This window comes from Nilaparvata lugens, chromosome 2 (genome assembly GCF_014356525.2).
Source record: "Nilaparvata lugens isolate BPH chromosome 2, ASM1435652v1, whole genome shotgun sequence".
Taxonomy (NCBI): Eukaryota; Metazoa; Arthropoda; class Insecta; order Hemiptera; family Delphacidae; genus Nilaparvata; species Nilaparvata lugens.
This window is the reverse complement of record NC_052505.1, coordinates 26,760,160-26,780,530: the sequence shown is the minus strand read 5'-3', so window position 1 is coordinate 26,780,530 and position 20,371 is coordinate 26,760,160. Positions and strand designations below refer to the sequence as shown.

At 34.9% G+C, this 20,371-nt stretch overlaps 1 protein-coding gene across 3 annotated transcripts in view; it reads right to left on the bottom strand.

The window, feature by feature from the left end:
- LOC111045779 (probable phospholipid-transporting ATPase IIB) overlaps positions 1 to 19,925 on the bottom strand; it is a 39,476-nt gene extending 19,551 nt beyond the window's left edge. The window contains exons 1-11 of one of the 3 annotated variants that reach the window (XM_039420919.1): positions 19,542 to 19,900; positions 19,205 to 19,389; positions 17,515 to 17,659; positions 16,194 to 16,307; positions 11,826 to 11,981; positions 11,608 to 11,619; positions 7,748 to 7,990; positions 5,168 to 5,353; positions 2,013 to 2,134; positions 923 to 1,145; positions 4 to 72 (exon numbers count right to left, since the gene is read on the bottom strand). In XM_039420919.1, coding sequence (XP_039276853.1) covers positions 4 to 72; positions 923 to 1,145; positions 2,013 to 2,134; positions 5,168 to 5,353; positions 7,748 to 7,990; positions 11,608 to 11,619; positions 11,826 to 11,981; positions 16,194 to 16,307; positions 17,515 to 17,659; positions 19,205 to 19,389; positions 19,542 to 19,565 — 1,479 coding nt within the window. In that variant the 5' untranslated portion in view covers positions 19,566 to 19,900. Of the gene's footprint in view, positions 1 to 3; positions 73 to 922; positions 1,146 to 2,012; positions 2,135 to 5,167; positions 5,354 to 7,747; positions 7,991 to 11,607; positions 11,620 to 11,812; positions 11,982 to 16,193; positions 16,308 to 17,514; positions 17,660 to 18,749; positions 19,390 to 19,541 lie in introns of all 3 variants that reach the window. The other 2 variants (XM_022331235.2, XM_022331236.2) reach the window with 2 other exon arrangements.
- Positions 19,926 to 20,371: the final 446 nt, after the last annotated feature.

Below are 20,371 nucleotides of genomic sequence, written 5' to 3'. Positions count from 1 at the left end.
TACCTTGCTACCGCCTGGGGACACAGAGTCGGAGGCCGCCCCTGCGTAGGCGGTGGTCACTTGTTGTTTCACCTGTAAACAGATAAATTACACAATGAATGGATAGAGTTTCTGTGCAGTAGTAAAGTTAGTATTTTAGCAAATACCAATAGTGAATAGAAAAGCTTGAAATTTCCATATTCTCATCAAAATAACGAGAAACTAGTTTCAGTTGTTATAAATAATATATCTATACTGAGATTCACTTTGAACTGTCAGCATTCCTTGTAGAATAACATAAATTTATTGCCATTCAACCATCGCTGAAAGATTGAAATGAATCTCAGCGAACTGACTGAGATGAATGAATATAACTATGGTGAACTGACCTTGATGAGTGGTGAGAACTACTCATTTATTCAAGTGGGTAACCATTTTTTTCTGTAGTTACGCAATAATCAATTTTTGTAAAAACGTAAAGTAACGTAAGTGGTTAACATTCATTATCTGTCAATGATCATGCTTCACTTACAAATAAAATGTAAATTTGTCATTGTTCTAAAGAGTTCATTACAGATGATACAGTTGAAAATATTAAATGAAGAGACTAGAAGACAACCAATTTATTTATTCATTCGAATAGGAATCGTGAGATGGGTATTTAATGAAATATGATAAAGCCTATGATAAATCAATTACAAAAATCTCATTGCCATAAGACACAGTGTCCAAATTATTCAACTGAGTGGTATAAATTATTAAAATTGTCTTATTTGAAACATTTAAATTCAAAAATATGCTTAGTATAAATGTTTTTGGACAAAACATCTTGTGAAAGTGAAAACCTAAAATACATAAACCTATTTTGGACTTGATGCTATCTACATTTGAGTGAGAAATCGTGCAAGGTATCCTTAATATAATGAATAATTGATTTGAATACCTGATCGAAAGTCTCAGCACCATAGGAGACAGTGCCGAGATGCAGTTTCTTGAAGACCATGGAGTTCTGAGTGAGAGTGCCGGTCTTGTCGGTGAGCAGATAGGAGATGCGACCGAGCTCCTCGGGGATGGTGGTGCAGCGCACGACTGTGTCGGGCATCTCCTCGTCCCTCTGCATCGACCACGAGTAGAACGCCTTGCCCATGTCCAGGTTCACGCGAAGACTAAACAAAAACATAACTTCATTTATTTATGTCGAGTTCAGTTTATTACACATATTTGGTCTATTTATTATAACATCGAATTGTAGCATTGTGTTTATGTTTTTCCATTTCATTGCAATTCGCCACCTACATAGCTAGGACGAGGGGCAAGTCATTTGATTGTCAATTTCAAAGTGCCTATTCCTGAACAATCTTCACTGGGAATTCAAGTGGATAAAGTGGATTGCTCTTTTGAAAATCTCGTGTTTATCCATAATATTCTGTGGCAGGATTGTGGAGTCTACATTCCTGGGTATGTGGCTGTCTCATATTTTAAGCAGCCTATTAGAAGAAATATAAAAATTATTCTGTTACTATTAACATTTTCAACTTTTGTATTACCGATTATTGACAATGAAAGTAAAAGATCATTGTTAATATAAGATTATTGCATCTACTAATGCGCATATCTGAAGTTTGTAGCACAAAAGGTTTCCCTTTGGAGCGTCATACATTCAACTCAAGTAAAACTCAACTCATCGAAAAACTTATCCTGGAAAAAATGATCTCAAGTTTTTTTAGTGATGAGGGTACCTTATGAAGTAGTATTCATAGTATTAGGCTGAATTAGCAACGATAGAATTAATTATGATTATACACCATAATAATATTTACATAATCAAATGAAGAGCTCTTGTATAGCTCTTCTAACTGTCCTTTATGAACTAAATATTTACTTCATGCTAGTAAAATTACAATGTTATTTATAAAACTATTTTTTCTTCTATGATGTTATCTTGATAGAGTTATCTATGCATCATAATATTTTCAATGATCTTGCATATTGCCGAATTAAAAACCAAAAATGAAATGATTATGATTACTGACCTGATAGGAATGATGTAGGAGAAGAGTAGAACGAAGCGGAACATATAACGATACCATGGGCCACTGAACCCTTTCAGGCACATCATGACGAAAGCCAGTCCAATCACTGCAGCAAACAGCACCTACAACATACAACAAAAAAATAACAATTTACACGTAACAGTTCACAATTGAACTAGATCTTCATTCTTCATTACAAGCTGTTGGTTAATGAATTACCTGGAACACTTTTACTACAGTCTAAAATTGTAATCAATAATAGTGAAAAGCTATCACTCAGTATGCAATATTTAAGTGAAGTTTACACTTCACTTAAATTTGAGTTCCAAATTAGGAGAAAGAGACAAATATTTGAAACAATAGAACTTGGAAAACACTTTGAACTGTAAACTCACTTTCGCTAATAAATCCAATGCCCAAAGAGGACCGATTGGGCAACCTGGGTTCTATAGGGTTCTGACAAAATTGAGGATCGAGCAAAAATGATCCAACATAAGAAATTATGTAGATTATGGTGGAGCTCTCGACAGAAGTGTACTTCGGGGCAGGATCGCAAGTGGCTCTCCCCTCAGCTAGAGGGGAGGAGTGGGGAATTGGAGGAACTTGCACTGCATCGAGGTAGTGTAGTTGACGCGATTATTTAAATGTGCGGAGAGTATTGAAATTAACACACAGTTCTTACTAAAACGATCAATCTCTTATGAGAAATTCCGCTCGTATAGTGTTCGCCATAGAACCAGCTCCAGACATATGTCATTCGGCAAGCACCGATTGTTCGGCGTTCAAGGAACTATTTATCTTGCTATTTGCCGATTAACGAGCAGACATCTACACACATGCACGGTTTTCGGAGTACGTGTTCGTTTTAGGAATAGCAAATAATCGTCAACCGAACAGTTTAAAATCTTAATTCACCATCTAAAATAATGAAACATTTTTTCCTAATATCTCAATCTATCATATTCACAGCTTCTTCATAATATTAAAAGTGATTCATATTAATTACTTAACGTTCATGTAGAGACTGTAATAAAATATAAATCTCATCTACAAGATAAATGTATAAAATTAACATATAAGAGCCACCTACCTCACTTAACATTTTTTTCTTAATTTTTATTTCAACACCTAAATCACAAGGATGAGGGCCACGTCAAGGAAGTCACTATTTGTCAATCACACTCTTCACTGGAAATTTACAATGCAAATGACACTAATGTAATAACATTGAAAGATAAAATAATAAGATAGTCCTAGTGCTATTTTTCTTTCAAATTTATAGGTGAAAAAGTCCGAAATAAGGTTAGGATTTCACGTATACAATTCCTTCAGTGAATAGAGTGGATTGTCTACAATATATTTTTTTTAGAGATAGGCTAGCTTAAATAGTTTAGGCTCTTTTATACCTTTCATCTCATGTAGCAGGCAATTATGAAAGCAAAGACCCTGTGTTTGTGGCTGTCTCTGCGTTTCCAGCAGCCTGCTGAACGGTGTGGGAGGTCAAAATAGTTTTTTCCCCTTGTGCTATGTTTGTGTATATTGTTTCTAAATTGCCTAACCGTTTCATACTTTTTTAATCTATAGAATCGTCTAGTAAATATAGAGGGATACTACTGTAAAATTCTTGTCTTTTCTGAGATAAGGTATGCAATGAGCATCATTATTCAACCTCAATATAGATCCAAATCCAAAAACAAACAACAAAATGATCCAAGCACTAAGCCGAATGTGTGAATGAGGCAAAGTTCAAACATTCGTCCACTTTGATGTGTGCAAAAGACCGATACTGAACGGGGATACATACAACATTAATTATAAATAAAATACAATAAACAATGTCAGCTTTTTAAAAAGTCCAGTGTCTAATTGTCTTTTTGTGATGACTATCTTCACTATGTCCAACGTATATTAATGGTTAATATAATAAGAAATATAATATGTCCACTTCTATTACCAATATAATATCATAATATATTATGTTTAATTTAATGAATGTTACAAAGTAATAAAGTATTAGCCATCAAATAGCATCAACAAACAAGTAAAGTACATCTCATAGAATAGCAAATTACATCCCAGAAGTCACTCCCCACTATGTTCAACAATGTAACCCTCACAGCTACTCATTTCAAAAAACTCACTAATTTTATAAAGAGGGGTATCCAAGAGCCATTTTTGACCGTGCTGGCAAATAAGCTACTTGGCAAGGACCGAACTCTCTCAGGTAGGTGGTTATAGAATTTCACACCTGAAACAGGGAAACAAGATGAAATCTTGTGTAGTCTATTTCTATAGACATGCAGATCTGCACGATGTCTAGTATTATAATTATGTATATCCTCATTTCTGGCCAAATTGAATTCATCCTTTTTTTATGGCTAACAGACATTGGAAGATGTACACATTAAAAACAGTCATAATTTTACAATGACGAAAAAGAGGTTTACAGTGCTCAAGATAAGGAGCACCACACAATACGCGAATGGCTTTCTTCTGGAGGATCAATACTCTGTCTACCTCGCTTGATTGACCCCATAGTTTCACACCATAAATGACAAGAGAATGAAAAAAGCATAGTAAATCATCCTTGTGAATTCAAATGACATTTCCATTTTGAGGCGCCTTAGCAGAAATATTACTCTGCTAAGCCTAGAGCACAAAACGTCTATATGCTCTCTCCAACACAGCTTGGGATCAAGAACAAAGCCCAGAAGTCTAACACATGCATCACTACCAAGAGTACCTCTAGCTAGGCTGAAAGTGATAGCCTGTGTTTTCTCGTTATTCAATGTCAACCTATTTTCTACAAACCACCTAGCAGACACCTCCAGCAAATCATTTACCTTCGCTCTAGCCATATCAGCATTGGGATCACTAGCAAACAAAGTGGTGTCATCAGCATACATGATAACTTTGCCAGACAATGAGAAAGAACGATAAAGAGCGTGGACGAATGTTCGCTGCTTGCCGAATAGACAAACATACATCCACACTACTCGCGATTCGGCGAGACGCTGCTCGGTGTTTATCAAATGACTCATGTCTGGAGCCGCCTTAAGAGACAATGCATCCTGTTAATGAGCGAAAACATTCCGCTACGTTTATTCCGACCATATAGTTTAGGCCTATTAAATGTAGCTAGCTTTGACACTGACCTTGGTGAGCTGGTTGATCTCCATGTCGAGCAGGCCGACCTTGGAGCGAGGCTGCGAGTTGTTCATGACCGAGCGTGTCTCCTGGCCGGTGTAGACCACAGCGCCCAGGGCACACCCCGACGCCAGCACACAGTTCGCCCACAGCGTGTTCTCCACGTCCAGCGACTCGTCCGCTCCAGAGTCGTGCTGCGAAAAAACCAGACACAGTCAATCCAGATCTCTGGTCATGACTAAGGAGAGAAGTATGAGGTAAGTATGCAATACTATAGTATATAATAATATTCACTTCATAAACATTCAATCCTTAAATCATAATTTAAATCGCAAATATATAACTTCAACTTCTAACTTAGTCTGTTCAGGGAGCCGACAGATTATGTAAACAAACTTGCGCGCGTAAGAGTCGATCTTGGAGCAGCAAGACCGATTCACAGTAGCCACCCAACATCTTTGTCATACACTCAACTAGAAAAAACGTGCTTCAGTGTGAATGAAAGCATTGTGCATGTGAATTACGTAATAACTGTGTAATGGAGCGATAACTCAAGTTTTCTTACCTTAGTAAATAAGCTAGTGAACGAATAAATACCCTCAGTGTTGTCTCAGCTGACAGTGTTGAAAAACACACATAGCAAATAATTTCAAACTTATAGTAAAAATGTGAGATTCACTCTATAAAGTCAGCACCCGATCAAAATTCGTTTGCTATCGTTATCTGTCATAAGACAAAGAAGATATCCTTTCCTAACTCCGCATCATTGATAAATCGTTTGAAGACTACGTAGAATCAACAAAGTTACCAGAGTTTATATATAACATTTATGGAAATTAATTATTAAAAATATATTTTTACGACAAATTTTGGGATAAAATTATCAGTATTAATAAGTATCTACAATTAATATTATTGGATTGTCATAATTTTTTGAATGTCGCTCAGTTCGCGGCAAAAGCGTTACTAGCGCCTCTGGTGTCTAGTTATAGCGTAGGCTAAGCAGCCTGCGCTGTTCGACTTCGACAGTGTGTATTGTTGTTTGTTGCTTGTCGTTGTAGTAGTGAATTCGAATTGACGAAAGATCGTTGTTTATTCCTTGAATTTTCTTCATTCATACAATTTTTGAGCAGATTGTTGAAGCACATAATTAGCCTAATAAATTTTTGTTTGTCAGAAATTTATAATTCTCTCTCAAAGTTATACCGTAATTGAGTCAGGAATCTCGTTCAATGGCTGTGCTTACAACCAATCATTTTTATTAATTTGTATGTATTGAACCATTCTTTTAATTCCCATTTCTCTAATAACTGTTCTTTCCCTATTCCTACATCCCCAATACACAAATTAACATACGATATTATAGGTACTGGCGAAAAACATGGTAAATCCTTTTTTTGTTCATTCTTGTGCATTAGAAAACTTGATTCAATTTCATTATTCTTAACCCCCTAAAATTTATACAGTCCGCTTTTGGATTATTTATAATTCAACCAGAACAATTTATTATACAGATATAACGGGAAAATTTAAATCAGTTATCTACTATAGAATGGGGTGGAAAAAGTAGCATGGCAACTATGCCGTCCTATCATATTCACTGAATTTATAAAGTGAATCTTACCATAGTTTACTTATTTAGCCTATACCTGTCATGGGCGATTCAAAATAGCATTGACAATAGTTATACATATAATTCAATACACTTCATAATTACATTATAAATATAAATATTAATTTAAAGATTTATCAGTCTTCAAACAGGCTGTGATGAATATACAGAGTGAGTCAAATGTTTAAGAACCCTTCAATAAGTTGTAGACTGTTGTAGATATAATACTGTAACTTTCAGGATAAGTTGTAACTCGAATATTTTAAATGTAAACACCCATTATGTGGTACATCATTTTAAAGGCAAGAAAGATGGCATCGATAAAAATGTTCTATGATACTTGTATCCAAAATGGCGGCTGATTGAAGTTTTAGTTTTTATGGGAATCAGGGGTTGTAACTCAAATATATTGAATGTAAACATCCATTGTGTAATACATCATTTAAAAAACCTCTTCAAAACGAGAAAGATGACATGAATAAAATGTCTATGATACTTTGATCGAAAATGGTGGCTGATTGAACTTTATCAATTATTTCTTTAAAAACTTAAACTTCAATCAACCGCCATTTTGGATAAAAATATCATAGAACATTTTTATTGATGTCATATTTCTGGTTCTGAAAAGGCCTTTTAAATTATGTATCACACAATGGGTGTTTACATTTAAAATATTCGAACTACAATCCCTAAGTCACCCCCTTATGAGGGGTTAAAATTCAGTTGTACTTAAAAGGGTGGAGTATTTGACCAACAACTTATCCTGAAAATTACAGTATTATATTTACAACAGTCTCCACTTTATTGAAGGGTTCCCATACATATGACTCACTCTGTATAGGCACTTCGCTAGCAACCATTCCTTCTATTTATCGGAGAGTTATAGGTACAACGTGAATCTAACTTTAGCTTACTTACTCACTCATTTATCAGTTATTTAGTGGCTAATGCAAGTGTACGACATAGGCCTACTCACCCTAGTGAAGGTGCCGATAAACGAGTGAATGTCGCGCTGCGGCTTCTCGGCGAAAAGCGAGGCATGAATGTCGAAGAGGCGCGCATCACAGTCCAACTTCTGCGTGTGCGGCACAGCCAGCCGCAGCTTCCAGTCGGTCTCGCCGTCCAGCTGATCGGTGCGCACAAAACATGCGCCCGAGTGCTCCGAAGTGCGCAGCAGAACTAAATCGGCCGGCACACGCTGGTCTTTCTCTACCAGAACCTAAAGGAAAGTCCCAAATAAGTTCAATATCAGTCAAGTTCTGTAATAATGTGAGGTTATTCATTTGATTCATTTTTATAGGGATACTTTATGGGGAATATATTTTTAATTTAATATAGTAGTACTCTTAGGCCCGGTTGCACAAAAGTCGGTTAAATTTTAATCGTAATTAATTTCACGAGAAGCAATTAGAGAAGCCTTCTCCGAGAAACAATCGGAGAAGCCTATTTTTCTAAAGTCTTCTCTGATTGGTTCTCGTAGAGTTGATCACGATTAAAATTTATTTGGCTTCTGTGCAACCGGGACTTTCACTATTATTTTTTCCCTGTTTTCAGAAAGACACTATAGCCGGATCTACTAAAAACAGCCGGCATTTTATTTCATTGGGAATACTGACAGTTCAAACAGAGCCATACAATAGTATTTTCAATTATTTCAATTTATCTTCTATAATTTATAATAAAGAAAATAATTGGTTTATAAAAGTACGGGATGGGAAATACACGAATGACGCATCACGTCTGAGCTACTAAACTACTGAGGTTATAGGCCTATTTTCAGTTCTTCAAGATTTCAGTATGTCGAGTTTTCAGTTGGTGCAAATTCAATTATATGTGCTTTGAACGCACCCTTGCGGAGCACGGGTCACCAGCTAGTTTATAATAAATATTTTTCATTAGCTCAGGACTTTAGTACATTATCCGTTTATAAATTACATTGAATACAATCATAACACTTTCAAAAAGGTATCAGGGTAACAGGCTCAACAACGGCACTGTTCCTATTCAAATTCATAAAACAGTAAAAAAGTTACATTCAAATTTATAAATTAGCCATAAATTCAAGTTATTACAAAACAGAAAAGCAATGAAGTTGAAATAAATATGAGAATATAATGGTGCTCAATCAAAATATGACTTTCAAGATGAAATGACTATCAACAACAATTTTGCAAAATGTCAAATGTAAATAAGATTGATTATACCTGTATTCACAGTATATTCAATAATTATGGCAACAGGCCAACAGTCATACATTTTTTCATCGTTATATGAGTCACATTATGAATTGGGTGATTTAGGGGCGATTGCTGAGATCGGGATTATCTCTTGCGCTCGGCTAAAAACTGGTTTTTGCGCCGCAGATCAAAAATCGGTTTGCTGAGTTCGGGATTAACCACGCTCGAGCGCAAAAGTTGGCCGACCAACAATTATCGCAGGGAAAAACCTGCGGTCTAAAAATCGGTTTGTTGATTTCCAGTCTAGGCTAAAAATTAATCTCGGTGGATTGCTGAGTTCAAGCGTAGATCAACTCGGGTTTAAAAGATAATCTCGGAGGATTGCTGAGATCGGGATCAGGCTAAAATGTCATAATCTCAGGAGCAAAAATGATGATTTTAGACTCCAACTTAGACCTGCTAGGAGGAAGGTTTAAGTTCGGGATTAAGCTATTAACTTGCTATTGTTTCGATTTTATCAAAAACCATTGTCAAATTGGGGTTCGTCTTTGAATTCTGAACAATTTCATTACCCATAAAGTCATATTTGAAATGTTTTTCTTTTTCCAATGATGTTTAAAATATTATAACATAAGTGAAAATGAAAACACCTTCAAACAACAAGAAAATTCTATTCCTCTCACGAGAAGGGGATCCGGGGGCATCCCCCGGAAAATTTTAGAAAAATACCCTCAATTTGGTGTGATTTCGAGCAATTTCTACTTGAAAAACTTTATCCTAATAATGAAGTTTCTTTATGTTCAGTGTACTAATTATTATTTAATATTTCATAGAAAATAATATATCATTGGCCTATGATATTTCAGTTCATGTAACAAATAGAATAGAAATATATTATTATTAGTCAATCAATTGTTTCAAAAAATAGTTTCAAAGTTATAGTCTTCAAACCTATGATTTTTATGATTTTTACTCAAGTGCAAAAAAATATATTGGGGGAGGGATATATCCATGTTCCCAGATATTACAGGAGATCTTATATCCTCCTGTCCCCGGTGGAAACTACTCTTTAATCATAACATAACTGGGACATTTTGTGGGTACCATACTAAAAAAAAAGGTGCTGGAGCATTGGTTAAGGGAACTACGTATCAATCACATGAACTGATTTACATACATGATCTATTCATATTCATGCATGAAACTGAATGAACAATTATCAATACATGTTATATTGAACTTTCAATTGTTAAATATGGTAAAAACAAAACTGACTTACTTCAAAAAGATCTTTCTGAAGTATTCTCCATACGCAGTTCCATAGAGTAAAGATACTGTTTGAAAGTTACCTATTTATTTGTCTCTAGCAGTAAGCACTAGCCCATTCTCTGTGTAGCCCATAATTTTATCATCATTCTCTCAACACTTATATATATTTTGGTTAGAACAACTGTATTTAATACGTTGTAATTGTAAGAGAGTGTGAGATGATGATATCTATGTGGGGTTGATTGTTGCTGTTTGGAGGCAGCTGCGTTTGCTTGCATTATCACGGGATGCAGAAATAGTCTGCATTGCATAATTGAACTATTAAGTTGAGTCCAGACCGTGATGAGCGACACTTCGTTTGCGTGATCCTTGCTGTGGAAGTGATGTTGTGAGTGGATGTAGTGAATAATGGATTATCTTGAATATTTGGATTATTACGAACCAATACGTCAAGTCGGCCAGTACAGTGTCCGAATTTGAAATTGAGGAAAAGTGCTGATTGCTCTCAGATTTTTTGCTGATGTTAGTCCACAGAGAGACTGGCGATTTATGTGAGTACTGCAGCATCATGTCGCATTGTACATAGTGTTGCGGCGATAGCTATTATTTTTTAGTAATGAAAAAATATTACATTAAATTCCTAGCTGGACAATACGCTAGTAAAAAAATAAATTTTTGAAATAAATGAAAATGAATTCGAAATGAACACCAAAAAGGTGAGGAGTTGTTCATGTGTTCACTGTAACGACATTTGAAATAGTTTAGAAGATTATCTGATCGCAGATGATCATTATAACGACGGTCAAGAAAGGATCGAGACTGAAAAAGAGAGAAAATGGGAGTAAGTGGGGGAAAGAGAGAGAGAGAGAGAATGTGATTGATTTTTTTTTTCTTCCAGAGAAAGAGAGAGGGTGAGAGAGAGTGAGGGGGGAAGAAGAAGAAAAAAAAACAAGAAAGAAACGAAAGATGGGAGAGTGACTGAGTGTCAGTGTGCAAAAAAAATACGCAACGACAGTGTGTGAGAGCCAAAGTAGCATTCGAGATGGCTGTTGCCAACATTGCGACAATAATTCCCCGTGGATTCCTCCAGTTGCGCCTCGGTCTGGCTAAACTTGAGCGTTGGTCTGGCTAAACCCGGGGATCAAAGTTGCTCTCGACTAAGAGATAACCGACGGCTAAACTCGATCTCAGCAAACCGATTTTTTAGCCGAGACCAAAGTTGCGCTAGACCAACGTTGCGCCGGGGTTAGCCAGACCCGATCTCAGCAATCGCCCCTTAAACTCTAAAACAATAGAAAAGTTGCATTCAGAAATACTAAGTACAAAGAACATTGGATATGAGAGAAATAAAAAACAAACTATTTCAATTAAATGACCAATTTAGATCCACCAAATCCTCTACCTGATTAAATTGAAGAATTCAATCATGAATTTAGATACTTTTGTAACAAAGCATATTGACTGTTTGCTATGTACCAAGTTAATTGAATAATGACGGATTGAAGAGAAATCTTTTAACAGAGGAAACGGGGTTGATTAATAAAATGTTTAATCAGAATAGGTTTATATACTATTAGAGATTGAAATATACTGACAAGATCTCCAAACACACAGCTTGGAAGAGGGAACGAGTTCAGTGATGACCGATCCATCCCTGGCACGCACCAACCTCTTGTACTTCTGGCTGTTCACTTCATTGTCTCGCTGGTGTCTCCTGAAGTCATCCACTGCCTCACGAGATATTGTCACCATCAGCACAAAACACTGTTCAACAACAAACACAAATACAAAATACTGTAACCAATGCTCTTATTTTAAAGAGTGAGCTGCAGTAATTCAATCTATTCACAGCACACAAAAAGTACAGTAAAACAATTACAATAAACAGTTACAGTAAGATCACTTCACTTATATGGGCTACTTTTGTTCAAATTAATAACAATATAAAAACTTGTAGTACCCTTTTTTAAAAACTTTGAAATATTTTAACGACTCGTTTCGACCATAGGTCATTTTCAAGTTGAAATGGATAGGTAATTTCAACTCATGAAAATCAATTTTCATAATTAGGTTTATAAAATTTCTTGATTATTTGAGCATTGCTTACTACTTGGAGTTTGTTCAATAAAATCGAGGTATATGATTGACTTTGATAATATGTTGCAGTAATCTATATTAATTATATATCTTCAATTCTTTTAGATTAGATTGAGTTAATAAAATGATGTTCAAGTTTACGCGAGGCAATAATACAGAAGTAGCAATTATATATCATTGAATTTAATAATGAAAAACACAAATGCAAGGAATAATATCTATGTTTTATTAACATCACTCATTTCAAGCAAGCACTATTCTAGAGCTCTTGCAGGCATCGAGTAAAGAGGAAAGAAAAAATACTCAAAAAACTGGTGTGGCTTAATCACACAACTTTCTTTGCCGTTATAAAAATTGATCAAATGACGCTAGTGTTCCCGCGCATATCAAATCTACTATTCTGAGATCTGAGACAGCTGGTGACAGGACGATAGCGCTGCAGACACACGAAGTCTGCTATCTCTTCATAGTGAATGATTTAATAGAATCAACAGTTGCCAACAGTTTGCAATTGAATAATCTTATTTTCTAGCATTTCGAGCTTATTTTCAATATTAGGTGAAAATGTTACTGAACATTAATTGAAGAGATTTCCATGCTCAATCTTCTCCACTTAAATTTTTATGTTTAAATTGTATCTGAAGCCTGATAATTGGGAATGGGACTTGTGGCAGTCGATAGAGCATATCGATTTTTTAGGTATGAATTTGATCAAAATCGTTGGAGCCGTTTTCGAGAAAATCGCGAAAAACCCTGTTTTTTACAACATTTTCACCATTTTAGCCGCCATCTTGAATAGCATTTGATCGAAATTGTTCGTGTTGGATCCTTATAGTGTAAGGACCTTAAGTTCCGAATTTCAAGTCATTCCGTTAATTGGGAGATGAGATATTGTGTACACAGACACACATACACTCATACACACACACACACACATACAGACCAATACCCAAAACCCACTTTTTTGGACTCAGGGGACCTTGAAACGTATTGAAATTTAGAAATTGGGGTACCTTATTTTTTTCGGAAAGCAATACTCTCCTTACCTATGGTAATAGGGCAAGGAAAGTAAAAATGATTGGTTGTAAGCACAACCATTGAACGAGATTTCTGACTCAATTACGGTATAACTTTGAGAGAGAATTATAAATTTCTGACAAACAAAAATTTATTGGGCTAATTAGGCTATATGCTTCAACAATCTGCTCAAAAATTGTCTGAATTAAGAAAATTCAAGGAATAAACAACGATCTTTCGTCAATTCGAATTCACTACTACAACTACAAGCAACAAACAACAATACACACACTGTCGATGTCGAACTGCGCAGGCTGCTTAGCCTACGCTATAACTAGACACCAGAGGCGCTAGTAACGCTTTTGCCGCGAACTGAGCGACATTTAAAAAATTATCCAATAATAATAATCCAAATAATTATCAAGATTATTATAAAATAATTATCCAATCCAAGAATAATTGTAGATACTTATTAATACTGATAATTCTATCCAAAATTTGATTGGGAGATGAGATATCGTGTACACAGACGCACATACACTCATACACACACACACACACACACACATACAGACCAATACCCAAAAACTACTTTTTTGGACTCAGGAGACCTTGAAACGTATAGAAATTGGGGTACCTTAATTTTTTTCGGAAAGCAATGCTTTCCTTACCTATGGTAATAGGGCAAGGAATGTAAAACTACAAATCCAATCACTGAAAAACAAAAAGGAAAGTCTAATAAATGAAGAAAGATTTGATTGATGAATAGATGAAAAAGGAATTATTTCAATTGAAAAAACACATTTGAAAGAATAAATTAAAATGATTTATCCTTTTTTGAACTGAGTTACTTGGAACAATATTTACTCACATTAGCGATGAACTTCTTAAATGAACTATGAAGCTAATTAATTTAGCTTTTTCAATTGGAAAAATGAAAGAATATATAATATTATTATTAAAAAATCACCTTCAAGTTTATAGAAGTTAAGGATGGACATTTCTGGTTTAGGAAGGAGTTGTTCATAAGTGTTGAACTAACATTTCAGTGATTTACAATAGAAGAGGAGTTTTATAAAAATTAGACATCGAATGACGTAAGTTAATGTATCATAGTTTACTCAATGATTCACGTACAATAATTCAAAACAGAAATTTTTATAAGTATCTAATGGTAGAGATACAAGCTGAATAAATAAGCGGATTTCCCTACTCAGCTTGGTTAGTAAAAATAGCCTTGGAGTCAATATGAGAAACCCAGGAAGTCATCTCATCTAGTGAAGATTCTTACAATTAAACAAAAAATTAATAAAACATCTATGATGTATAGCTAAGACCTATGATGAGCTATGATAAAAAGCTAGACCTATAGATGTTACAGACAAGTAGGGAAATTTTGCATTCAAGATTAAGTTAAGAATATTAATAAAAATGTTGTGTACATCACGAGTGAAAAATACTTTTCTCCCTCAGGAAATTGTTGCCCTCGGCTTCGCCTCGGGCTTCAAACTTTTCCTCAGGGAGAAAAAGTTGTACTTTTCACTCTAGATATACAAATAACTATTTTGGACTCAGGGACCTGAAACGTATAGAAATTGGGGTACCTTAATTTTTTTCGGAAGCAATGCTTTCCTTACCTATGGTAATAGGGCAAGGAATGTAAAACTACAAATCCAATCACTGAAAAACAAAAAGGAAAGTCTAATAAATGAAGAAAGATTTGATTGATGAATAGATGAAAAAGGAATTATTTCAATTGAAAAAACACATTTGAAAGAATAAATTAAAATGATTTATCCTTTTTGAACTGAGTTACTTGGAACAATATTTACTCACATTAGCGATGAACTTCTTAAATGAACTATGAAGCTAATTAATTTAGCTTTTTCAATTGGAAAAATGAAAGAATATATAATATTATTATTAAAAAATCACCTTCAAGTTTATAGAAGTTAAGGATGGACATTTCTGGTTTAGGAAGGAGTGTTCATAAGTGTTGAACTAACATTTCAGTGATTTACAATAGAAGAGGAGTTTTATAAAAATTAGACATCGAATGACGTAAGTTAATGTATCATAGTTTACTCAATGATTCACGTACAATAATTCAAAACAGAAATTTTTATAAGTATCTAATGGTAGAGATACAAGCTGAATAAATAAGCGGATTTCCCTACTCAGCTTGGTTAGTAAAAATAGCCTTGGAGTCAATATGAGAAACCCAGGAAGTCATCTCATCTAGTGAAGATTCTTACAATTAAACAAAAAATTAATAAAACATCTATGATGTATAGCTAAGACCTATGATGAGCTATGTTGAAAAGCTAGACCTATAGATGTTACAGACAAGTAGGGAAATTTTGCATTCAAGATTAAGTTAAGAATATTAATAACACTGTAGTTTAATTGAATATAATCTTTGAGATATACAGCAAATTCAAAGTTTTTCTGTTAACTGCTGGTGATCAGAAAAATAACTAAAATCTCACTAACAATATCCTTGGACATTGGACAAATTCGATTGGATTGAAATCCCCAAAACAAGAAAACTATAGGTAATCATCTAGTTACAACTCAATAACGCCAGATCTATTCAAAGAAAAACATTCAAAAGGAAAAGCGATGCCAAGTTGGAAGCTAGCCAGTAGATTGGTGAAAGCAGAGGTAATTTTATACTAGCCTCAATTGGATTTTTGGTAATCTTTATAGGACTAATTTAGGTAGGCCTATAATGCAATATCAATTCAATCTTATGCTATTGGTATAGGTAACGCCTCTGACTACCATTTGGAAGAATGGGAAACAAGGGCCATCACCTGAAGAATAGGTTTTGATTATATGTATATATTGACTGTTACTTACCAGAGGCCCCCAATAGGTATAAAGATATCCCAAACGTAGTTCCGGAATGAACTGAGACATTGCCATGAGAAGGAAGTACAAGTTGAGGAAGAACTTGAACTGTTGGAAAAGAACCTGCAATAGAAGAAACCAAACTTAGATGAAAAGTTGAATAAACTGTACAGAACTAAATGAAAAGTTTTCCTTACATTTCAATACCCTAATCCTAAAATTTGGATAAAAAATTTTACTCAATCGGTATTACAGTACGCCAAACGCTTGTTAGTCATGGTAAGCTAACCATTATGGTAGTCCAAATATCCAATGTCGTGATCAGGGCCAGGTCTTCCTGGATGGATCGTGTCAAATAAATAAAAACATAGTACGTAAACTGCAGGCAGTGTCACAATTCAGCAAAGCTTTCATTTGAAAAATCCTCTGATAGAAGCTACTTCCAATGAGTTTCCAATGAACACATTGAATAGGCGCACCACAACTGAGTTCGGCAGGCAGTGGTTTATTCGCACAGCCAACACTAGAAAACTGTCCTTCACTCTTGACAGTTGATAGCGCGGCACATCCAAGTTAAACCCTCTCTAATTCCATGTAATTATGCACTTCCTCCCTTCTAGTAAATGTGCAGGTGTTTTTCCTGACATGTAGGAACGATGACAATATGTAAAGGCCATGAACCGTATGGATGCCGAAACGCTGGAATATTGGCTGGCAGTGAGCATCTTACTCATTAAACGTCATTACGCGGTTTGCATTTTTCTGGAGCAGGAGAATGTTCGTTACATGCGCCGAATGTCCACTTATCAAGACGCCATACTTAATGTGACTGACAAATACTGCATGGTACAGCATTAGCAGACGTTCAACACTGATTTTCCCCTCATCTTTACACGTAGATGAACAACTCTATACCGTATTCTAATTTCTACGGTAATGGTAGTCATGGTATTAAATATAAGTAGTACTGGTAAGATACTAAATAGTGGAATTGACAATAAAGTCAGCATCTCTCATCCGTGTTTGCGATAGACACGTTAAGACCTCGATCCCGGCTGCCTAAAAAGTAGTCGTTAGGTCATGTCAGAGACCCTAAAATTGACCAGTTGCGACCTGAAAACTCTGACACCAGACCTGAGCCAGCCAGGTCACTCGATATTATTATTATCTCTCAATTATGGAGAAAGTTTCATAATACTGTATCACACTTCAGTAATTCAGTAGGCCTATATTCAATTCCTACTAATTTATAGGTCCTACACTATATTCAGGTCCGTATTTTTTAGAGCATCATCAGAAGATTTTTAAATAGCAATTAAGCTCAACTTACTTTGGGAAGAAATGTGATGACGTTGTACTTTTGGTTGCGGATGACGTTTGCTGGAAATTTTTCGGAGCTTTGTCGGCCAATGGTGAGGGTGCGCGCCCTCAGCTCTTGTTCTCGCCTGCACCGTCTCCATATCCATTGACAGCACCTACAAATTCACAAATTCATTTCTATACACACAAAAAACAAACAAGATTACAAAATTAGGTTCCAGATAATATTAAGTTTCCTCAACACAATATACATTTTTTTAAATTAAAATCTCTGCATTTTAACGTTTTACATAATACTAGCCTTAATTTACAATAGAAGCGTTTGAATCAATGGTCTATTAAATGAGATTAGCTTTAAGTTGACTGTCAGCATTGGTTAAATTGAGAGCATAGATTAAATTTGACAGTTCAAAGTGAATCTTCAATGAATTTGATTAACAAGATATAGAGAATCCATTACAATAAAATGATATGGAAAGCATAAATGTTATTCTTGAAGAAGGCCAACAGTTTAAAGTGAATCTTATAATGAATGTGATTAACACGATATAGAGAAGCCAATACAATCAATTAATAACTTGGAACACATCAGTAATAGGAGTAGGTAAGTCAACTGTTAGAGTAATAGAAAAACACTATTATTCTGTATTACAGATTCTATTTAATTGCTTTGATGAACGATACGTAGGCCTAGTTTGAATAAGTTACTTGTTGATCTAAATTATTATAAATCGATGCTATTGTTTAATAAAGTAAGTTTCACAATATTATCTACACCAGTCACACGTTAGAGTGACAGCTATACGGTAGCTACATAAAAACAAAACAGCAATGGCCCGAATTGAAAAATAAATGGTAGCCTATTATAATAAAGTTAGCCAAAAACGGATTCATCATTCTAGATCTAGTTAATTCAAGAAAGACCTTCTCTGAAGTGATAGGTGACAAATTCTACGTACGTAACAGAAAATTTGGGTTGTTGAAAAATATGGTGAATTTAATAATTAGGCTACTTCAGCATTGTAGATGCATATTGTTTAATTCGAACACAACAACTCGAAATATCAAAAAAAAAGAATTAAATAATAATATACTACTGTAACTAAGAATGTTTTGAGTAGTGTCCAAGTCAGTAGGCTGCAGAAATCAACATGTTGAATGGTAAGATAAGCCAACAGGTTATAAACTGTCAAACGATAAAGTGGAAGGCGCTAAGCTGATATTTTTTTGATTAAAATTACTAACCTTATGCATAGATTGCTTTCTTTAGGTTTGGAAATAAGAGGAATATCCTCCTTAACCAGCGTCGTGGTGGAAGAGGTCATCTCCATCAAACATAACGGCGAAGACGCCATTTGTCTGAAGGTAACTTCGCAGTTTAAAGATGCAATTTTTGTTATTAAAATAATTAACTTTCTGATAATAAACACCTTTAACTTTGACTTACACAAAAATGAACACTGACTAACATTTTAAAGCTAGTATGTCACAGCACTTGAGCTCAACCATCCTGTCAATAATATGACGTAATCCAATCTTTATTAAATCGATAAAAGTTCAAGTCGACTTTTGATAGTCAATAAGTATAGTTGAATCGATAGTCGATGAGTCAAAACCTTCAGTTCAAAACTTAACCTAGATAACACAAAAAACAAAGTAATTCATGACACAAATATATCAATTTTTTATTGATAACTCACCCACACATCAAAAAATGAAAGCAATTCTTGCAGCGTTGCATCGTGTTATTTCTACTACGATGTCTTCTTCCCATGTAGTGTTGTTCAGGAGGTTGTAGAAGATAATCAGTTTCGTCAGTTTCAAAATCTCTTTCTTCTGAATTCATCACAAGTGGGATATCTTCCCAATTAAACGGACGATTCCCCTACAAAAATAGACAAAAATAAAGCCATTGTTTGCCGAGGTTTGAAATGTTAAAAAATAAACAAAAAGATTTATGACTAACAGGAAACAAAATGATTTATTTGCCAACACCAAAAAATGAAAACTAGGTACCAAAAAATATTGACAACTTACTCTCCTCTGCCTAGAATTGGGCATTCCATAAATTACATGAAATTTTTAACTGATGTCTTGAAAAATGAATAAATTATCACTATTCTACATCGTAACGGAGATTACGATTTATCTTGCATACGAATTTTGAGGTTGTACACACAAAACACGTATCACAATTAGCACAAGGACATCAACAAACATTAATTTTTCAATACCAAAATCAATTTTACACTTCACAGTCTTTGGAATTTTTAAAAATCCCTAACCAAAACTACCCCTACACAGAAAACACAGACCATGGAATAATCAAAATACAAAATACGCTGAGCTTTTGGGTTTTAGCAAGACACATTTACACTATCCGAGTGCCCGTATTTCAGCGGGCATATTATACACAACTCGCAAGTGTGCAGCTGGTCTCGAAACTGACTCGACATATCACATCCAGTGAACTCTAAACTAACTGGAACGGGCTGTCCAATGCTTAGCTACAACCAAAAGTGTGTAAGGCGGAGTGAGTGAGACAGGCATACCGTGTGGGATTCCCTTCTCTCTCGTACTCATACATTCAAGCAGGCTGTTGCAGCTCTTGAGTACGATTTTTCATTTTTAAAGTTTAAAAACGGATTTGAATGAGTATTAGGGCTATTAGTATTAGATCACAACCTTTTCTCTTAAATATTGTGATGTATTTGTAGTGAAATGCGTAGAATTGAATAAAAATACGACCGAAAAATGTTGATGTATTGTGTTGCATTTGGATGCAAGAATGGGCATGTTAAAGGAAATGAAATACCATTTCACAGGTAAGTCAAAAATTTTTATTCTGTTAATTAATTTGAAGAAAT